The 22,803-nt window shown below is 50.1% G+C and overlaps 1 protein-coding gene across 2 annotated transcripts in view; it reads left to right on the top strand.

The window, feature by feature from the left end:
• Window positions 1–16,650, top strand: part of BRWD3 (bromodomain and WD repeat domain containing 3) — a 1,632,068-nt gene extending 1,615,418 nt beyond the window's left edge. For both annotated transcript variants that reach the window (XM_069612911.1, XM_069612910.1), the window contains exon 40: window positions 15,170–16,650. In XM_069612911.1, coding sequence (XP_069469012.1) covers window positions 15,170–15,975 — 806 coding nt within the window. In that variant the 3' untranslated portion in view covers window positions 15,976–16,650. The remainder of the gene's footprint in view (window positions 1–15,169) is intronic.
• Window positions 16,651–22,803: the final 6,153 nt, after the last annotated feature.

Genomic DNA, 22,803 nt, shown 5'->3' with positions numbered 1-22,803 from the left:
AAGGTTCCGGCGGCGGTTTCGCTTCCTACCGTCAAGCGGCCCGCTCGTCGTCGCAAGAGGCCTACAGAGGACGAGGCAAGTCTAGCGGACCCCGCCGTCGTCGCCAAGGAGGTCAAGGCGGCAAGGCCGCGTCCAAGCAGGATTGAACCGGCCGTGGGGTCGGGCCCCCACCGAAGCACCCCGGTGGGAGGCCGGCTGGCGGGCTTCGTCAGCGTGTGGGAGTCCATCTCCACCGACCGTTGGGTGCTGGACGCCCTGGCCCGGGGCCACGCGCTCGAGTTTCAAAGAAGGTGCCCGCGCGTCCCCCCCGTGGCCAGGAAAGAACTTCACGTCCCTCAACTTCTCCTGGAGGTAAAGGCGATGCTCAGAAAGGGCGCCATCGAACTCGTCCCAAAGAGGCTTCGGGGCTCCGGAGTCTACTCGCGATACTTCCTCGTGAAGAAGAAGACGGGAGGATGGCGCCCCATCCTAGACCTGCGACGTCTGAACAAGTTCATCAAGGCGCAGAAGTTCCGGATGGTCACCCTCCAGCACGTCCTGGGTCAGCTGGAGGAAGGAGACTTCCTATCGTCGTTGGATTTGGAGGATGCCTACTTCCACATTCCCATCCTAAAGGGGCACCGAAAATTCCTCAGATTCGTGGTCCAAGGGCGTCATTACCAGTTCAAAGCCCTTCCCTTCGGACTACGGTCGGCACCCAGGGTATTCACCAAGTGCCTCGCACCGGTGGCGGCGCAGCTGCGCCGCGAGGGGATTCACGTCTACCCCTACCTGGACGACTGGCTCATCCGCGCCAAGACGAGGGAGCTCGCCGTGGTCCACACGGCAAGGACCGTCCAACTCCTCACGGACCTGGGATTCTCCGTGAACTACGCCAAATCCCACCTGGTGCCCGCGCAAGTCGCACTGTTTCTGGGAGCGAGGCTCGACACAGTGTCCCTTCTGGCCTCCCCGTCGGAGGAGAGGACCAGGACCATCTTGGGCAAGGTGCAACGGATGTTGGTGGCCGACGCGGCCAAGGTGAGGTCCATCAAGTCCCTCCTCGGGATGATGTCTTCCTGCATCTACCTCATTCCCATGTGCAGGCTCCGGATGCGCCCGTTGCAAGAATTCCTGGATGCGCGCTGGATCCAGACGACGGGCAGCTTCGAGGAAAGGATCAAGCTCGACGAGAGTTTCCGACGAGCGATACGGTGGTGGGGCACCCGCGCGCATCTGACGGCGGGCATGGACTTCCAGACCCCAGCCCACCAGGAGACTGTGACCACGGATGCCTCCCTGGAAGGGTGGGGAGCGCACACCGAAAATCTGCACGCAAGGGGACTCTGGCTCCCGACGGAGAAGTCCCTGCATATCAACGTCCTGGAGCTCCGTGCAGTATTTTGGGCCCTCAGGTCCTTCCTTCCGTCCCTCAAGGGCAAGGTGGTGAGGATCTTCACCGACAACACCACCACCATGTTTTACATCAGGAAACAGGGCGGAACCAGGTCCCCAGCGCTGTCCAAGGAGGCGCAGGACCTGTGGCATTGGGCCGTCGCCCAAGGGATTTTTCTGGTGCCGTTTCATCTGGCAGGGATAAAAAACACCATTGCCAACTCACTCAGCAGGGAGCTGCGCTCGTGCCACGAGTGGGAACTACGGCAGGATCTGGTGGATCGCCTCTTCCGACGGTGGGGCACACCCCAGATCGACCTGTTCGCGACGGCAACGAACACCAAGTGCCGGAGGTTCGCCAGCAGGTTTCCCCAGACGAGGAGCATGGGCGATGCTTTCTCGTTCCCCTGGGAGGGCCTGTTCCTCTACGCGTTCCCTCCCTTGCCTCTGCTAATCCGGCTCGTCAACCAGCTCAAGAGGTCACGGTGCAGGATGATCCTCGTCGCACCTGCGTGGCCGAGGCAGATATGGTTCCCGGACCTTCTGGACTTGTCAGCGTCCCCGCCGATCAAGCTGCCGGCGGACGCGGATCTACTCTCCAGGGAAGGAGGCGCCATCCTCCACCACGACCCGAAGTCGCTGAACTTGCAGGCCTGGCTCCTGCAGCGCTAGAGTTTGGAGGATACGACATACCGGCCGATTGCAGAGAGGTTCTTGCAAAGGCCAGGGCGTCCTCGACTCTTAAATGCTACGGACACAAATGGAAGAGGTTCTCTGTCTGGTGCCACGCACAGAAGATTAACCCTCTACGGATTACGGCTCCCCAAGTACTGCCGTACCTGCTGACGCTGGCCAAAGCTGGTCTGGCACACGCGTCCATCAAGATTCATCTTGCTGCGATCTCCCGATACACCAGAACCACGGGGCGGACGTCCTTGTGGTCTCATCGTCTGGTGAAAGAGTTCATGAAGGGACTGTTCAGATCGTTCCCGCCGGTGAAGGCCCCGGCCCCGGCGTGGGAGCTCAACGTGGTGCTGACCAAGCTCATGGGACCTCCGTTCGAGCCTCTGCACTCGGCCCCGTTGAAGTTTCTATCGTGGAAAACATCTTTTCTTGTGGCCATCACCTCCGCGCGACGAGTGGGAGAGATCCAGGCCCTTTCCTGCAAGGCCCCGTACTTGACTTTCCACGACACGAGGGTAGTGCTCAGGACGCACCCCTCCTTCATGCCCAAGGTGCCGTCGGACTTCCATCTCAACGAACCCTTGGTGTTGCCTGTGTTCTTCCCGTCGCCTTCGTCGCCGGCTGAGAGGACTTTGCACTCGCTGGATGTGGCTAGAGCGCTGAAGTTCTACGTAGACCGCACGAAGTGTTTTCGGAAGACGTCACAACTCTTTGTGAACTTTGGACCTGTCAATCAGGGGAAGGCTCTCTCGAAGGCTTCCATTTCCAGATGGCTCTCCGGCTGTATCATGTACTGTCATCGGTTGGCAAACCGACCGCTGCCTGGCCGTCCGAGAGCCCATTCCACCAGAGCGATCGCAGCTACCACGGCGTTCCTATCTGGTGTGCCCCTGCTGGACATATGCAGGGCTGCTACGTGGAGGTCGACGCACACCTTCACGAAATTCTACTGCGTCGACCGGGATTCCAGGGAGGAGTCCAGGGTCGGCCAAGCAGTGCTGCGCAACCTGTTCGCCTGAGGTGAGCCTGGTGAGGAGGTAAGATGCTTAATGTTGAGTTTATGTGATGCTTAATGTTGAGCCTTTGCCACCTCCCGTGGTTGTGCATGTGTGTACTGCTATGTATTCTTTATTCATGAGCATGTGAATCCATGCCAGACCCCATGCTGGAGAAGGAACAAGTTACTTACCTGTAACTGTTGTTCTCCAGCATGGGTCTGGCATGGATTCACATGCGAACCCTCCCGCCTACCCCTCTGCGGCTCTTCACTTGGTCATACTGCCACTTCACGTGCTTCCAAATCTGAAGATGGCTGCCAGAGGCGGTGCTTAGGTAGAGGGCAGTCATTGGCTGTGGTCAGTATGACGCAGAGACCAGTGATTGGTTATTACTACGAAAGACAGATCAGAAACGAAACTGATACTGGTTTTTTCTTTACCGAGGATTCCCAGCCTGACGACGGGGAATATTCATGAGCATGTGAATCCATGCCAGACCCATGCTGGAGAACAACAGTTACAGGTAAGTAACTTGTTCCATACTGCCTAACTCTTCCTGAGGGAAGTCTGACTGCTCAGCCACAGCTACCAAGTCAATCTGTGTGGTACAAACTTGCTACCAAGTGGGTTTACTGCCAAACACCTGTAGTCTTAAATCTTTTGCAGTGGTCCCAGAGGGAACTGCAGAGGTTTCTGCCTAACAGAGGCTAGAAACCTTGGGGTCATCTTTAACTCCACACTTTCCTTCTCTCCTCACATCTCCGACGTCTCTAAGAAGTCACACTACCAGTTGCACCTCCTCAGAGGTATTCTTCCTTTCCTCTCCTTCCCCCTGAAGCTCACTGTCTCCAGAGCTCTGGTTTTCTCTTGGCTGGACTACTGCAACAGCCTCTTTCTAAATGTGCCTGCCTTTACTCTCCTGTCTCTGCAACTCATCCAAAACAGAACTGCAAGAATTGTCCTTGGCCTCAAGCCCAGGGATCGTATCTCTCCAGGAATGAAATCTCTTCACTGGCTCCCAGTGGTGGTGTGGATTAAGTTCAAAACCCTCTGCATTGTCCACAAGGCCTTCTGGGCCTGGGACCTCAATACCTTCAACTCGGTCTTCCAAATATCTTCGGTTGCATGCTCTTTGCTCATCCACCTCCAACTTCATCAGGGTCAGTCTCTTCTCCAGGCAGCAAGTTGGTGGTAGATCTTTCTTCTGCGGGGGCCTCCCTCTGGAACAGCCTCCCTGCCTCTCTGAAACTTGAGGAGAACCATCTCCGGTTCCGGAAGCACCTCAAGACCTTCCTCTTTGCTTCTGCTTTCTCTCTTGCTCTCCCCTGCTGATCTCCTGGTTGAACTTGAATTGGCACTAGTTACTTGGCTACCCTATGATCTCAGGCCCAGGTCCCCTCCCCGCCAGTTGCACACCCGCACTGCCCCCGGCAACCTTTGAACTTGGGACTGTTTCTGTATCCCTTCAGCCCCTACCAGCACTTGACCCCTGAAGTCCGCTCTGACCCCTGCACTTGTCACCAGCTGGCTGCACTTTTATTTATTTTATTTATTTATTTTACTGTTATCCTATGTGTACTGCACTGCTCCCTCCCCTTTCCCCCTGCACTTTTCCCCTTGCACCTACGCAATCTCAGTGTCACCTGGACTAGTAAGATCGCTGTCTGTCTTCCCTCTGGTTCCCCTCCCTTGCCTCATCGCACCTTGAAACACTTGTGTATAGGCGCGTTATAAATGCCATATCATATCATGGGAGGGGAATTTTCTTTGTGTGTTCTGTAAGGGAGACATGGTATCACAACTATGACACTAACACAAGAGAAACAAGTTTAACATCTTTGTTCAGTTTTCAGGGTTTGTAAAAACTCCTGCTTTACCCTATCGCTATGATGGGAGTAGTCTCTACCATCAAATTATAAAGAAAACAGTCTTAGTCAGTCTCAAAACTTAATGCCTGCCCTATCTCTTACGCAAACAGTCTATAAAGGTGAATATGTATGCAAAGGAAAGTCAGTGTTATAACATAAAGAATCAAGATTGCTGAGTCAGCTCTCCTCCCCACGTTGGATAGCACAGAGTAAGGTGGTCCCCATAGTGGCCCCCATAGACAGGATGACACACTCTGGCTGAGGTTCTCAACCCAAAGGAAGTTCAAAACGTGGATCGAGGCCCGCCTGGCCTTCCACATTAAAGTCACTAATTCCAGCTTTCAAAAGTTCTTTCACAGTTCAACAAAAGTTCACACAGGTCTCCCTCGGTCAGGTTGGGACCTTTCAACCATAAAATACCTGATTCAACGTTGATCTCCCTCAGTCGGGCTCGGACCTCGCAATCACAGCACTTGCAGGGGTTACCTTCCCCAACCTTCACATTCTTTAGGGGTTCCCGTCGCCTAACATATCAAACTTCTTGTATCCCTCAGTTGGGCTCAGACCTTTTCCTGATGTTGAAGAATATCGAATGGGCAAGGCTTTTACTATAGACCTCCGCAGGACCTGACTTTCTCTTCAGCTCACACTCTTATGTTATTTACCCCAATGTCTCTTGGTCTTGATCATTCCATTCCATAAGCTCAAAAATTCAAAAGAAATCTTTCTCTTCAAGAATTCACCTTTTCACTTCCCCTTTTGCCAGGGTTAATGTTGACCATTTTGCGTTTCGGAGTTTGTTCACTTAGCCATTTTATAACCATACGTTTCATATTTCGCTGAGACTGTCGAGTGGGCTACTTCCTTTCACTGGACCACTCCTCTACTCTGTATCACTGGCTTCACAGTTCATCACTGCTTAGCTTTCTTTTGTGTCTCATCAGCATATGCACAACCTTCACTGTTGCGGCTTCAATCTTTCCTTGACACAAACTGGCCTTTCATGTCTTTCACTAACTCACTGGTTGTGTGTGTTCCTTTCTTGTATTAGCGGCTTTGATTCACGAGTCGAGGTCAATACCACAGCCTTGGCCTTGCCTCCCCAACTCTGTCGTTCACCTGGGACGGTCGCTGGCATCCTTGAAACACAATTGGTTTTCTCCACGTCTCCTTCATGGCTCCACAGAGGCAACAACCTCCTGCAAGGAACTTCCGGTTTTCTTTACCCTTTGCTCTAGTCCCTCGATCGGTCACTCTGCTCCAGTAGGTTTGCCTTCGCCCCAGAAGTTCTGCCCCTTCTCGTGTTCCATCTTGCTCAGAGTGTGTGTCTATGTTCTGCCTTTTATCTGTGTGGGGAGATCTAATGGGTTACAGATGTATGTGATTAAAGTCAAGTTACTGACTTTGCCTGGCCCAATTAGTGGGACATGTCCAATGTAATGCTCGGGTGTGAGGCTCTCTTTCTCCAGAGCGCACTGTCCGCGTGAACATGTTTGCGTAGGGAAGGAGGGGGGGCAGTTGAAACATTGGAGAATCCTATAAAATAGGATGTGTCATGGGTACGAGAAAGGGGGGAATACTGCGTCTCACCATTGTTTGCCTCATCCCCACTCCCCGAAGACCCCTCACTCAGGTGATCATCCCGTGCTGGTTCACCCCCAAGGTCTGGATTCAAAGGCGATGGCTGTGCCCTGGCCACCTGAGAGAGAGATACCCAGGGGCTAGTAAGTGAGACACCCTTTGGTTTCTCATAGTTCCCACCCATCCCTTTGGGGGCACAAGTGATAAGCGTCTTCAGACTATATCGGTGCAAACTGATCGAAGTGGCCCCTGCATGGCCTAGACAGTTTTGGTACTCCAACCTCCTTGCTCTCTCCTAAGTGACTCACAACAGGATGTTCTCTCACCACAACCTGCTAATCAGGAACCACAGAGAAGTGCTCCATCACGACCCAGCCTCGCTCAATCTCACGGCCTGGCTCTGTGTTCCTAGAATTTGGTTCAATCCTGCTGCATCAAGACTGCCGGGACATCTTGCTCATACCTTTATTCACTCCACACTGGCCTGTTATAAGAGCAATGGAAGAGGTTTCAAATCTGATGGAAAGCACGCAAATTACAACCTCACTCCATCCAGCTGCAGGATATACTACCATATTTACAGTCTCTGGCACAAGCCGGTTTGGCTCACTCTTCTATTAAAGTGCACTTGGCTGCCATCTCTAGGTACAACTGTTCACCTTGCGCTCCTTCCCTCTGGTCCTACCTATTAGTGAAGGAATTCCTAAAAAGCCAGTTTCGTTATTTCGCGCCTGTCAAGCGACCAGACCCAGCCTGGGAGCTCAACGTAGTCCTGTCCAGGCTCATGAAGCCTCCCTTTGAGCCAATGCACAAAGCTTCTCTCAATTATCTCTCTTGGAAAACTGCCTTTCTATTGACATAACATCCACCAGTAGGGGCATCGAGATGCAAGTATTTTCCGTCAAGGCACCCTACTTATCATTTTACAAATCCATCATGCTCACTAACCCTACATTTGTGCCTAAGGTGCCATCTATATTTCACCTCAATGAGCCTGTGGTGCTTCCAGTTTTCTTCTGACCTCCGACCTCACTGGCTGAGGTTCATTACACTCTCTAGACGTGGTGCGGGCTCTGAAGTATTAAGTCGCCAGCACAAAGTCTTTCCGTGAAACCTCTCAGCTCTTTTGGTACCTCTGGAGCAGGGAAGGCACTCTCCAAGCCTCCCATTTCCAGGTGAATATTGGCGTGCATCTCATTCTGCCACCAATTAACTGGCATGTCTCTGCCTAGCAGACCCAAAGCAGCAGTAGCCGCCATGGCGGCTTTCCTTTCTGGGACCCCGTGCTGGATATTTGAAGGGCAACCACACACAGGTCAGTGCACATATTTACCAGGTTCTACTGTGTCGACAGGGGTTCTGCGGCAGAGTCTAGTGTTGGCCAGTCTGTCCTTCATAACCTGTTTGCAGGAGGTTAGTAATTTCTCCAGTGGTACGTTTTGTCTTAGAAGCAGCTTGCCTCCGCTCTTTATGGTTATATGGGTACTGCTTTGTAATCTATTTACAGCAAGTGAATCTATGAAAGACCCAATGCTGGCAAGGGAATAAGTTACTTACCCTGTGACGTCTGTTCTCCAGCATTGGTATCTTTCATAGATTCACATGCAACCCTTCCACCTATCCCACTTTGTTCTTCTTGGCTCATACTGCCACACATGTGTGCTATGCCAAAATATGAAGATGGCCACCAGGGTTAGAGCTAAGGGAACTCTTCCAATTGGCTGTGGGCAGTATGACCCAAAACTGACTGACAGTTTGTTTAAACTGCTCTATTTTACTGAGGATTCCAAGGTTAACGATGGGGAATATTCACTGCATTACTTATATCTCTTTAATGTTTTTTTCTGTTGGATGTTCCTACCACAGATTCCTCATCGCCCTCCCTATATGTTCCTCTTGTGGGAAGTTAGTACACCATTGGTTCTATGGTCCGTTGGCTTCAGAGTGCTAGGAAAAAAGGGTGCAACTGAGGTCACGGTGCTCTGGCCGGGTATATATGCTGGCCCTGATGTCATATCCGATGCATAGAGAGTTTACAAACGTAGGGACGCTGAGCCGTGCTACACCGCCTGGCGGCAGAAAAGGTTTCCGGGGAGCAGCTGCGCTGGGATAGGGATATCCTAGATGAGGAATCCGTGGCAGGAACATCCATCAGAAAGATCATTACTGAGAGGTAAGTAATTTCTCCAGCATGGGGTCTGGCATGGGTTCACATGCTCATGAATATTCCCCGTCGTCAGGCCTGGAATCCTCGGTATAGAAAAGAATCAGTATCAGTTTCGTTTCTGATCTGTCTTTCTTAGTAGTAACCAATCACTGGTCTCTGGGTCATACTGCCCCCAGCCAATGACTGCCCTCTCCCTAAGCCCCGCCTCCGGCAGCCATCCTCAGATTTTTACCGCACGTTCAAGTGTTGGGAGTCCTCGTGCTGTAGCTCTCGAGCTTTTGCTGCGTTTTTGCGCTTTTTCAGGAGATTTTTCTCTTTTTTCGGTTAAATAGAGCCTCAAGCTCCACCGTTTCTACATCCGATCAACAGGGATCCGTTTTGGAGTTTTCTACGCCCCTCAAGGGTGAAGATTTCGTCGAGTTACGCTTTTGGAGGATTCCAGAAGTTCTGAGGCCTGCCCCGGACATGGCCCAGGAGAAAGGAAGCTCGACGCTCGGGAAGCTGTTCAGGACCTGCCCTGGATGCCAGCTTCAGAATGTTTTCAAGGACGACGAGCATTCGTTATGCCTCTACTGTCTCCATGAAGACAAGACGCACAAGGAGAAGGACTGTGCGTTTTGTGGGAACATGTCGGAGCGGACCATGAAGAATCGCCAGCTCCGTCTCGCCAACTGGCTGGAAGGGAAGAGCCCATCGGGCGAGAAGAAGAAAAAGAAGTCTGAGCGGTCTTCTAAGTCCTGTGAGGGTGCCCCGGCGACGGGGGGCCCAACAAAAGGCTAAGCACCGCGAGTCCGCGGGCACCGGGAGCGCCGAACGGTCGGGCTCCTTGGCTGCCAGGCAGGGCGCATCCTCCCCGGTGCCATCATCCACGAGCAAACGCTCTGGCTCGGGTAAGAGGAAGTCCGAGAACCCGGCGAAGCTTCTGGAGAGGCCCCAGTCGATCTCAAAGATTCCGGCAGAGAGGGAGCGAGGCTCGGACCCTCCCCCAAAGGTGAAGGCCCCAGGCATCCAGAAGGTGACAATGGCCTTAATTCACCCTGCCAAGACCTCGATTGAGGATGTTGCCGCGGCCCTGGCTCAGCCTGTGGAGGCAACACCAGTGGAGGCGCCCTTAGGACCCAGAGTCTCTCTGCCACCGCGGAGGGAGTCGTCTTTCAGGCCCATTGAGTAGACCCCCACGAAGTCCTCGTTGGAAAAGGTGGGGGAGGGGCTGGTGGCCATCGTGGATACGGACACGACCTCTGAAGACGAGCTCATCGAAGTCGTGGAAGAGGCCCAGCCCATCGGGAGGGATCCCGACGAGGGCGACGACAAGAGCGACGGTGTCGCTGACAAGACTCCTCAAGAGCCCTTGCGCCCGTCGTTTCCGGCGCCGCAGGACACCTCGCGGCCATTTTATCAGCGATTGAGTCCTTATGTTCGGAGATAAGGACAAGGTTGCCCCTTCCCCCGACAGAGGTACCTGAGCCAGACCCGACCGGGGAACCGGAGCCAGGACCGTCGGAGAGTCCACCGCATAAGAGGAGGAGGGACGCATCCTACGCCACCTCTCCCACCTCTGCGGCCTGCTCTGCCTTCCCCCGGTCTACTACGCACGGGGATGATACAGGCACAGACACGGCTACGACAGGTACAGATGACGACGGTGGCGACGACGGGACGTGTCGCCCCCTGCTCGGGCGTCCCCGCCCGACGAAATTGGATCCTTTCATGCCATGATTTCCAGGGCATCCGAGCTTTTCCAGCTCTGCCCAGAAGAAAAGAAGAAAGAAGGGTTCCTTTACCAACGGCGCGAGGCTACAAGGAAGAAGGTCCTCGCCGTACCGCTTCTTGATGACATCTGGGATGAGGGGCTCGCCCTCCTCAAGAACCCTGCCACGGCGCTGGCAAAGAGGGACCGGTACGAGAAGAAGTATCGGGTCCCCGACGCTGCCCCCTTGTGCCTTCAGGCACAACCTACCCCGGATTCGGTCGTCTCGGCGGCGGCAAGGAAGAAAGCGGGGGGGGTATCGGCCTCAACATCAACTTCCCCGCCGGACGGCGAGGGCAGGAAGTTGGACACGATGGGACGACGGATCATCTCATCCGCAGCGACGACTATCAAGGCGACCAACGCCCTGGCTATCGTAGCCCGCTACGACAGAGAGTTGTGTTTCAAAATCGCCCCTCTGTTAGACTTCCTTCCGGACGCCAAAAGGGATGAGGCCTTTGAAATCCTACAGGAGGGGGAGATTGCTTCGAACCACGCCATCACAGTGGCAACGGACATCGCCGACACCGGTTTCCGTCAGTTGGGCAACAGCGTTTGCTTGAGACGACGAGGATGGCTCAAGGCCACGGATTTCCGCCAGGACGTACAAACCAAGGTTTTGGACATGCCCTTCGATGGGAACAACCTGTTTGGGAAGGCGGTTGATGATTCCCTTCAGGCCATCAAGACAGACACAGAGACTGCCCGGGCACTGGCAGTGCTCCAACGACGACGGCCGTCCTTTCGGAGCTCCGGAGGCAGACAAGGTGCCTCGAAGGGATCAGGCAGTGGCTCCTACACTTACCGCCAAGCGGCAAGATCTTCGTCCCAGGAAGCCTACAGGGGACGCAGCAAGTCAGGTGGTGCCCGTCGTCGTCGACAAGGAGGTCAAGGAGGCAAGGCGGTCTCCAAACAAGACTGAACCGACCGTGGGGTCGGGCCCCCGCCGAAGCACCCCGGTGGAAGGCCGGCTGGGGAGGTTTGTCAGCGTGTGGGAGTCCATCTCCACCGACCGTTGGGTGCTGGACGCCCTGGCCCAAAGGCACGCCCTCGAGTTTCAGAAGAAGTGCCCTCGCGTTCCACCCGTGGCCAGGAAGGAAAATCACATCCCTCAACTACTGTTGGAAGTAAGGGCGATGCTCAAGAAGGGTGCCATCAAGCTCGTCCCAAAGAGGCTTCGGGGCTCCGGAGTTTACTCAAGGTACTTCCGCGTAAAAAAGAAGACAGGAGGATGACGCCCCATCCTGGACCTACGACGACTGAACAAGTACATCAAGGCACAGAAGTTCCGTATGGTCACCCTCCAGCATGTGCTGGGACAGCTGGAGGAGGGCGATTTCCTGTTGTCGTTGAACTTGGAGGATGCGTACTTCCACATCCCCATTCTAAAAAGACACCGGAAGTTCCTCAGGTTCGTGGTCCAAGGGCGGCACTACCAGTTCAAGGCCCTCCCGTTCGGATTGAAGTCGGCACCCAGGGTGTTCACCAAGTGCCTTGCACCGGTGGCGGCGCGGCTGCGCCTACAGGGGATCCACGTCTACCCCTACCTGGACGACTGGCTCATCCGGGCAAGGACAAGGGAGCTCGCCTTGGAGCACACTGCGAAGACCGTCCAGCTGCTCACAGACCTGTTATTCTCCATCAACTTTCCGAAATCCCACCTGGTTCCGTCGCAAGTCGCCCTGTTTCTGGGAGCCAAGCTCGACACAGTGGCGCGGCTGGCCTCGCCGTCGGAGGAAAGGACCAGGACCATTCTGGGCAAGGTGCAGCGTCTGCTGGACATGGCCAGGGTAAGATCCATCAAGTCCCTCATCGGGATGATGTCCTCCTGCATTTATCTGGTGCGCCTTTGCAGGCTTCAGATGAGACCCTTACAGGAGTTCCTCGACGCTCGCTGGATCCAGTCGACGGGCAGCTTCGAGGACAGGATCCCTCTCAATGAGACGTTCCGTCAGGCGATCCGGTGGTGGAGTACCCGCTCCCATCTGTCGGCGGGCACGGACTTTCAGACCCCAGCTCACCAGGTGACGGTGACGACGGACGCCTCCCTGGAAGGTTGGGGAGCACACTCCGGAGATCTTCACGCGAGAGGCCTTTGGCTCCCGGAGGAGAAGTCTCTCCACATCAACATCTTGGAGGTCCGCGCTGTGTTTTGGGCCCTCAGGTCATTTCTTCCGTCCCTCAAGGGCAAGGTGGTGAGGATCTTCACCGACAACACCACCACTATGTTCTACATCCGGAAGCAGGGCGGAACCAGGTCCCCGGCCCTATCCAAGGAAGCCCAGGATCTGTGGCATTGGGCCGTCGCCCAAGGGATGTTTCTGGTGCCTCTTCATCTGGCAGGAATAAAAAACACGATTGCCGACTCACTCAGCAGGGAGCTGCGCTCGTGCCATGAGTGGGAACTACGCCAGGATCAAGTGGATCGACTCTTCCGACGATGGGGCGAACCCCAAATCGATCTCTTCGCGACGGCGACGAATTCCAAGTGCCGGAGGTTCGCCAGCAGGTTCCCCCAGCCGAGGAGCATGGGCGATGCTTTCTCGTTCCCCTGGGACGGCCTATTTCTTTATGCGTTCCCTCCACTGCTGTTGCTGCTCCGGCTCATCAACCAGCTCAAGAGATCCCGGTGCAGGATGATCCTCGTCGCACCGGCGTGGCCGAGGCAGATCTGGTTCCCGGACCTTCTGGACTTGTCAACGTCCCCACCAGTTAAGCTGCCGACGGACGCAGACCTTCTCTCCAGAGAATGAGGCGCCATTCTTCACCACAACCCTGAGTCGCTGAACTTGCAGGCCCGACTCCTGCATCACTAGTGTTTGGAGGGTACGACATCCCGGCCGACTGCAGAGAGGTTCTTGCAAAGGCCAGGGCGTCCTCAACTCTCAAGTGCTACGGACATAAATGGAAGAGGTTCTCTGTCTGGTGCCGTGCACAGAAGATTAACCCTCTGTGGATAACGGCCCCTCAAGTACTGCCGTACCTACTGTCGCTGGCCAAAGCTGGACTGGCTCACGCCTCCATCAAAATGCATCTGGCTGCAATCTCCCGATATATCAGGACGACGGGACAGGCGTCCCTGTGGTCTCATCGCCTGGTGAAAGAATTCATGAGGGGACTATTCCGATCATTCCCGCCGGTGAAGGCTCCTGCCCCGGCATGGGAGCTTAATGTGGGGCTGACCAAACTCATGGGGGCCCCATTGGAGCCTATGCATTCGGCGCCTTTGAAGTTCCTGTCGTGGAAGACAGCTTTCCTCGTGGCCATCACCTCCGCACGGCGAGTGGGAGAGACCCAGGCCCTATCTTGCAAGCCTCCATACTTGACTTTTCATGACACGAGTGTGGTGCTGAGGACACACCCATCATTTATGCCCAAGGTGCCGTCGGACTTCCACCTCAACGAGCCCTTGGTGTTGCCAGTTTTCTTCCCGTCGCCTTCGCGCAGGCTGACAGGACTTTGCACTTGCTGGATGTAGCTAGAGCGCTGAAGTTCTACGTGGACCGCACAAAGAGTTTTTGGAAGACGTCACAACTGTGAACTTTGGGACTGTGAATCAAGGGAAGGCTCTCTCGAAGGCTTCCATTTCCAGATGGCTTTCCGGCTGCATCATGCACTGTCACCGGTTGGCAAACCGACAGCTGCCCGGCAGTCCGAGGGCCCATTCGACCAGAGCGATCGCTGCTACCACGGTGTTCCTGTCTGGTGTGCCCCTGCTGGACATCTGCAGGGCTGCGACGTGGAGGTCGACGCACACGTTCACAAGATTCTACTGCGTCGATCGGAACTCCAGGGAGGAGTCCAGGGTCGGCCAAGCAGTGCTGCGCAACCTGCTCGCCTAAGGTGAGCCTGGTGAGGAGGTAAGAGTTGCTTAATGTTGAGTTGTTGTATTGCTTAATGTGGAGCCTGTTGCCACCTCCCGTGGTTGTGCATGTGTGTACTGCTATGTATTCTCTTATTCATGAGCATGTGAATCCATGCCAGACCCCATGCTGGAGAAGGAACAAGTTACTTACCTGTAACTGTTGTTCTCCAGCATGGGTCTGGCATGGATTCACATGCGAACCCTCCCGCCTCCCCCTCTGCGGCTCTTCACTTGGTCATACTGCCACTTTACGTGCTACCAAATCTGAGGATGGCTGCCGGAGGCGGGGGTTAGGGAGAGGGCAGTCATTGGCTGGGGGCAGTATGACCCAGAGACCAGTGATTGGTTACTACTAAGAAAGACAGATCAGAAACAATACTGATACTGATTTTTTTCTATACATAGGATTCCCGGCCTGACGACGGGGAATATTCATGAGCATGTGAATCCATGCCAGACCCATGCTGGAGAACAACAGTTACAGGTAAGTAACTTGTTCCTTGTTCTACAGTGCCAGCAATGACTTATACTGTCCGCACCAGCATTATGAAAGTGTCTTACAATGGCATATATTTTGAGTGTGACTATCATCCATTTCATTATTCATCATCCCTGGCACTCGTTCATCAATTCTCACATTCTTATTCATTCACCTACTCCTCCTGCAGACCCTTTCCACTCTGCTTACACAACAGCAATCCACATCTCTCTATCTGTGGGCAATAACTCGAATCCTTTGGCTTTTTTAATGCCTGTTGTAAGCGATACTCCGTTTAAGATACTATGAGATTTCTCAATGTGCAGTTAAACCAAACGTTTCAATTATTCTTATACAGTTTGATTTTTAATATGTTAGTTTTATTCTTTTTATTTGTATTCCAGATGAAATCACTGATGAGCCACCTACAAATGGCGATGGTACGGATCCTGAAGTAGCCAACAGAACTCCAGTGAGTCCATTGAAGATGAACAAAAGTTTAGAGGAGGGTAATGAGAAGGTTGAAAATGAAGAGCCTGAAACAAATTCACATTCGCCATTATCATCAGCAAGCAGGGAGCGGCAATACAGTTTGGATTCAAAGAGTGCTTCCGAATCAGAAACAGATTCAGATTCTGAGTCATCTACAAGATCTGATCAGGATTACATTGATGGAGACCATGGTTACAGTAAAGTAGCACGGACGAAACTTAAACGCAAGATTCTGCGTAACATTGGTATTGGAAATGGAAAAGGTCGTGGAAGAGGCCGAGGACGTGGGCGAGGAAGGGGGAGAGGTAGAGGGAGAGGTAGAGGAAGGGGAAGAGGGCGAGGTGGTTGGGGGCTGAGGGGAGGAGGACGAGGCAGAGGACGATGGACACGAAAGAGAGGTGGCTATAGCCTGGGTCCTTCTGGGGGCCCAGGTGCCAAACGTGCTCGAATAGATGATGATGACGACGACGATGATGATGATGATGATGAAGAAGAGGAAGAAGAAGAAAATGCTGAATTTGTAGCACAATTCCGGAAACAACATAATATTAAAACAAGAAATCAGGGCAGGAGAACTGTGTTATACAACGATGATTCTGATAATGACAATTTAGCGCAAACAGATGATCCTCTGAATCTTGGAACTTCCAGGTCAGGCAGGGTTCGTAAAATGACTGAAAAGGCCCGGGTCAGTCATCTCATGGGATGGAATTATTGACACCCAGTTTTCTTAAGCAGTTTACTGACTTGTTCATAAATGGCCTTCTACTGCAGGGATTCTACCACAAGATTGACCAATAGAATTGTGGTAATTCAAGTCACCTTTCACAGCGGTGCTTTTACGTGATGCCAATCTGACTGTGTCCTGGGCTTCAGATCTACACGTTTCAGGGATCAAGATAAGTCCTTGGCCTTTCTTGCAGTTCAGTCACGCAGATACTAGAATTCCATTATTTTAACGGAGCTTCCACCTTTAAAGTCATAGCATACACCTTTTAATTATGAACGTCGACTATATTTTGTATTTTCAATCATGGATTTTCTTTTGATTCAGAAAGAGAGCTCCTTCTTTTAAATAGTTTCTGTTTTTCCATTTGATTCCTGTATACTGTAATAATTATAACGTTTTGCACAACATAGCAATCCTGATGGCAGCTATGAAATGTTTACAATTTCAATATCCTATGGAGGATCTTGATTATTTTAACCTTCCCAGGCCAAATTTTTGATGGACATTGCTGTGTGTTCGACAGCTTTCGGGTCTTTATTTTATTTCAAGTGTTTCTAAATATATGTACATAGGAGAGAATTGGTGCTTTGTAAATATGTATGAAATTATTAATGTGGTGTCATGTGTTTGTTAACTTTATTAAAAAAAGATAAAATACACCAACGAGAAGTTTTAAAAAGCATTGATTGCTACACTCTGGATAAATGTTATTTTTGTTGATTTAATTATGTTCTGAGCCAATATGCCTCATATGGTTGAACAACCAGAACTGAGTGCCATTGCCAAAGAACCACATCTAAAAACGGCTAAATTGCTAGCTCTGTATTGATCAAATTGTCACATAATTGTCAGGCTTCTCGTAGACTTCTGTTTCTAATTAGACTTTGTATATCCATTTTCACGGAACGAATACCTTCTGTTATTTCTCCTACTAAGAATTATTTGCACATTAGCCCTTTCCCTTAAAAGATATTACAGATGTGGAGACAAATTACTGGGGAAAAGCCCTGGTTTAGAATTGTGCTTTAGCTACTAGAAGAACGGGGCACACTTTTTAAAACCTGATGGTTGTCTTACCTTAGTTACGTAAACTTGACCACTGGTAACCTTGACTTCTTATCCTAGAATATAATGGGGCTCATTCCAAGCATGTCTGTCCGGAAACAACAGTGCCGGTAAGCTTCCCGGCACCATTGTTTCCGGACCGTCATACTACGAGTCTACCTGCCGGAGCCGCTTTACCTGACAGATCGGACCCTGCCGGACACAGCAGCCACGGTAAGCAGACCATCACGGAAGCACCTGCACCGTTATTAAAGGTGCTGTTGCTTGCGTGTTCCCCATTCCCATAGAGTCCTATTGGACTCTATGGAAATGGGGAATTACAATTTACTGGCGCCTGACTTTCTGGAACGCGGGGTTGTAATCCCCCGGTGTTACCGGCAAGTCAGTCGATAGTAAATCATTACAGGTCCGGCGGCAACCTGACGATAGTACCGGCACGATTACTGCAGGACTCGTAATGAGCCCCAATAAATACCTTTCAGAGCTAAGATTCCAAAATCCTCATCCTAACCAGAGGAACATCCTATATGTTCACTCAGCTTGTCTGATTTATCTGTGAACGTTGCTCATAGGGTTTATCAAGTATTGAATGTAAAATGTAGATTATCCAGCTGTCACAAAAATAGAAAGATGCTGCATGAATCAGTGATTCAGTTGTCTTATACCCTGCTTCCAAGGCTTTTCTTGCTATGAATAGCAGAATGTTTTCTAAAGGTGGCTGTCCCTGGAAAGTTTACGTTTTCACGACAACAACGCATATCAATTTAGCCCAGTCATTGTTTCTTCTGGAAGACTTGGAAGGAAATCAAGTTGGTATATTTTAAGTTATTTATTAAAAACAGCTTCCATGTTCTTTAACCATCACAAATAAAACAAAAGCATCCAAACTGAACTTCTTTAAGAAACGATCACCGCCTTTGAAGAATCCATTCTCCACAATAAAGTTCTATACAATGGCATTTGCAATTGTACTTCTAGTTTCTTTAATTCACAAAAGAAATGTCTGCTTGTTTTACATAAATTGATTAAGTGTGTAGTGTTGCTAAAAAGCATCCTGCATCCACACTGAACAAATCACTTCTTCAACTGGCTGCTGTAACCTGAATCATTCTACTAACAGTCTCTCAACTTCATCCTCTGAAATAATTTAGTGTATTGCTTTCAATCAAAATGAAATGTGGGCCTCTCTTTGTGCCGTAATCTAGTTTATGGTGCATCCAAACAAAAATGCAAATGTGCTTCTTTGGTCTCTGTTCCTATTTTAGGGGACCAGGTAATCAAATAGAATTTCTCAAATGTGTCCCTGTGTGCACTAATTTAGTGTGCCGGTTAATCGAATACAGATTCCCAAATTCTTCCTTGTTTCTCTTTGGCAAAATGTAAAGTATTGATTTAATTAGCATGTGTGCACTGAGATGAATCCTGGAGTCATCACTGATCCCAAGCATAAGATCTCCTCACATGTGCCCAGGGGACAGCATCCGCTACCTGATCCTGACCCTGGGGTGGTATTATGAGGGAGAATCACATGGGAGGAGATGGAAGTCAGGGAGATGTGGTGATTTCCTCAGGAGAGACACAGTATTCTTCTCTTTCATGTGAGGAAGACCCTATAATTCCAAAATTCCTGATGGCCTATTGTCATTATACACATTCCTCCAAATGTAAAATCCCAAAACATTTTCTTGTCAAATACCATAGACAGGATACCATTCAGAACTCACAAATACCTAAAACACAAATCACATCTCCTATTCATGATGATATTGTATTAGGCAAGAGTCCCAAACAGAATCTCCTTAAAAACGCTGGTAATTCTATGAATTTCAACTCCCATTGTGCCTCGGGTACTGAGATGACGAAGAGGGCCAAGAAGTTACGTGGATTGAGAAAAGCCCTAAGCACAATGTGAGGACGAGTTGTTGTGGGATGAATCAGCTGTGTGGGACATTTAAAGATGACTGTCAACGGCAATCGAGAGTTGTGTATGCAGTTGGAGAGACGGTGCAGTCTATGTGAAGGGCAGAGCAGCAGGAAAAGGCAGGCATGCCGGAGCAGGCTGAGCTGAAGCAGGTAGGTGCTCCTGGTCTGCCAATCATCAGTCTTTAGTACCGGCGTGGCGAGAGACCCAGAGGAGTGTGGGAGGGTGCAGGAAGAAGCCACAAGGAGACCGGCAGGAGCTGGGAAGATGTACCGGGAGCAATGAAGGTGGGAAGCAGCCACGTTACCCACGAGTGAATGCGAGATCGAGAAAAGAGCTGGAAGCTAGTTTGCCAAGCGTGGTGCGCCATTCTTGCATCAAGACTTCACTGCAGCAGTGTGCAGGAGGTCGTGGAAGCAATAAAACACCTTTGAGTTGGCCCAAAGATAGTGGAAAACTCGGGGCATACCGAGTAGCACACGAACAGTTAAAAATGCCATTTGAATACTGACCAAGTAAATATTAAAGACTGAATTTGCCCATTTCATCATGCGTGAAATGTAAATATGTGGAAAGCTGTAGCAAATGTGATTATAAGCAAATGAAAGTTAACGACGAAGCTGAAAGACACGATTTGCACAAGTCTCCATGCATGAAGAGTTATATGGGGAAACGAGGAGCAAGCATTGTCCTAAGCAAATAAATGTTGATGAAGTTGAGAAGTGGAACTTGAACAAGTCTTCATATATGAGAGGTCCATATGGGGGCTCTTGGCACAAGTGAAAGCAAGAAGTGGAACTTGAATATGTCTTCATATGTGAGAGGTACATACAGGGGCACTTGGAACAAGGGAAAGCAAGAAGTGAAACTTGAATAAGTCTTCATATGTGAAGATAAAGAATAGTAAAGATAATATTTCTTTTTATTCGTTTAAAGTGCAAATTGGTTAATTAAAAACCTTATACACTATAACATATACAAATCATTTCATTTATACAAATACATTACAAAATTACAAAATGTAAACATTATTACAGTAATAATTCAGCCTTCACAGATCATATCTACAAAAAAGGAGGGGGGGGGCCTTCCCATCGAATGCGGCTCTTAGCGGGCTTCTTGGCTGAAGCAGCTTTCAGGCTTATTAGGGGACTTAGCTGTTACTGGTTACTTCAACCTCTTGGGACGCTTCAAATGTCATGTTCATATAATTCATATGTGCTGTCCAGCGACTTGTTATCCAAAAATTATTTCTTATAATGAATAAATGTCAATACATCTAATAATAACACCTAATCACATATTAAAATATTATCAATTTAAAATTGCTCTCTTCCATATATAAAAAGCTGCCCCAATATATACCACAATTTCTGCTTCATAAATGGTCAACCAAAACTGGTCAGATGCTATCATATTTAACTCACTCACCAGATTGCTGTATCCTATAAATGCACTTTGTGGGTATATGCCTAGTGGTTTCTACCTTGATGTTACAATACCTACACCATCTTTCTCCCCAGGGTATCTTTGTCCAGCTCCTGTATATTCTTTACATGAGAGAATTTTAAAGCGGAGTTGAATGATATATCTCACAATCTCTCTGTTTCCTGTTTTAGCAGTTAGCCTCTAGGTGTAGCGGGTATTAGCCCCTGTAAGGCGCATCCTCCTTATTGTTTCTTTGTGTAGAGATATGTCAAATGTTTGTTCCAAGTCCCAAATTATTGCTTATTCCTTGAGATATTTAAATAACGTGGTAACTTCCTCTTTCTCAGTGGGAACATTCAAACCTACTTCTTTGAGAAAAGAGAGTACATTGTCTTTTAGACTGTCCATAGAGGTGTTCATTTTAACTTTCCCCTTCCAATTTTTACCAATAAGTCTCATTAGGCTCTCTTCTTCCCCTTCCCACATCACAATCCTAAAGTAGAGTTTACAACACCTTATTTTCCTCAAGGACTCTAAAGAATTTAGCCCCCGTTCACACCTTATCGCCTCTAACGGTGTAGCTCCAGAGAGGCCTAACAATGGCCTCCATAACTTCCCCTCTAGTTCCCCTAGATTAGTCACATATTTACCCTCCACTGTTTCCAATGCATAAAGTACCCCTGGTATGATACAACTTTTGTACACCTCCAAATATCCTTCAATGGAATAGCCAACCCTGCTCGACATATACTTTCGTACAGCATTCCACTTCGTTGGCGCTTTGTATTCCACTACTTCTTGGAAAAAGTTCTTAGGGGGGGTTATTCATAATTGGAATACCCAAATAGGGATATATACCCACCACTTCCAGTATAACAGAATTAATATGCCATCTAAAAGTTTTTACCTCCATTCCTTTTGGGGCCCCCAAATACCATAATCTTTGTTTTGTTAATATGAATGCTTAGGTTATTTCCATTGGAATAGAGATACAGCTCATTTAGCATCCTTTGCAGTCCCACCAGTCTTTCAGATAATATTGAAAGAAGCCTGATTAAGTGGACACATCAGGCAGTAAGCCTTTTGGGGAGAGAAGAGATACCTGGCAGTTGAGTATACCAGGGAATCCACCCGTTCTATATAAGGACAAGAGAAACCACTGAGGACTTCCTGGCAAGGGAACATACATGGAAGTCCTCTTTAAAGCAGTTGCATGACAAAGAGACATTTTTCCATCTTTTGAAACAGCTGTGTAAAAGAGACACTTTACCATCTGTGGAGCAGTTGTATGGATGAGACACTTGGGCCACCTTTGAAACAACAGTTTGGGATGAAAGAGACCTTTTTGCTAACTTTAAGAAACTTCGAAGTGACATTCTAACCTTCTTTAAGGAAACATTAATTATGTCATCCTTTTTGAAGTAATCCAGGCCAAGGTAACCACCCTCTGGATCTAAGTTTACTCTTTTGAAGAAACCATTTTTGTTAGATTTCCTTATGTGTTTTCATCTTTGAACATTTTGACTAAACACAAATCAGAGACACTTTTCCTTACACTTTTTAGTTGTGCTTTTTAGTGTGAGGGCCAGGTATGTTTTGGACACAAGGACAGTTGTTATAATTTTGATGACAAGACAGAGACTGATCTTTGGGCCTCATTCCGAGTTGGGTGGTAAGGGAAAAATGATGCCGGTAAAGGAATACCGGCATTGTTTCCCGTTACGGCCCATTCTTACCCACCAGACCGTTATTTACGGCGTCGTAAAGTACGATGCCGTAAATAGCGGTTTAGTGGCGCGCGCCCGACACTCCATACTGTAATTAGCGGCATGGCGTAAACCGGAGCTGATCCCAAGTAAAGCGGACATGGAAAAAACGGCCTCCACAAGACCGCAAAGTACCTTACCGCCATGGAGTAAATACCGGCATCGCTGAGAAGGTGTTAAGGACCCTGAGCAGAGTTTCCAAGAGGAACAGGTGCACTCAATCAGCACAGGTGGAGGCAATGGAGTCTGGCACAGCACAAAAGGAGCACACCCACACACCACACCCCCACACCACACCCCCTCCCACACCAAGATGATACCAATTGTAGCAGCATTCCTGGAGCTGGAGGCCCAGCTTGCAAGGCAGCAACTACAACAAAAGCAACTACAACAACCAAAACCCCCACCACAGAGGATACACAGGAGGAGAAGGAGGGTGAGACAGGCCCAGCATGCCCTACCGGTGCAGCCACCATTACCACGCCGGCAGCCCCCAATGCCCCACATCAGAGCCACCCCCTTCAACCTCACACCAGAGCAGATCCACACCCTGTACCTGCTTGACTGTGACACCATTACCAGCATAGTGGACATGATACAGTGAGCCGCATAGAAATCCGCACTGCCATCCCCCCT

The sequence above is a fragment of the Ambystoma mexicanum genome, chromosome 5p (genome assembly GCF_040938575.1).
Source record: "Ambystoma mexicanum isolate Mex_15411 chromosome 5p, UKY_AmexF1_1, whole genome shotgun sequence".
Classification (NCBI taxonomy): Eukaryota; Metazoa; Chordata; class Amphibia; order Caudata; family Ambystomatidae; genus Ambystoma; species Ambystoma mexicanum.
This window is presented reverse-complemented; position numbering and strand designations above follow the sequence as displayed.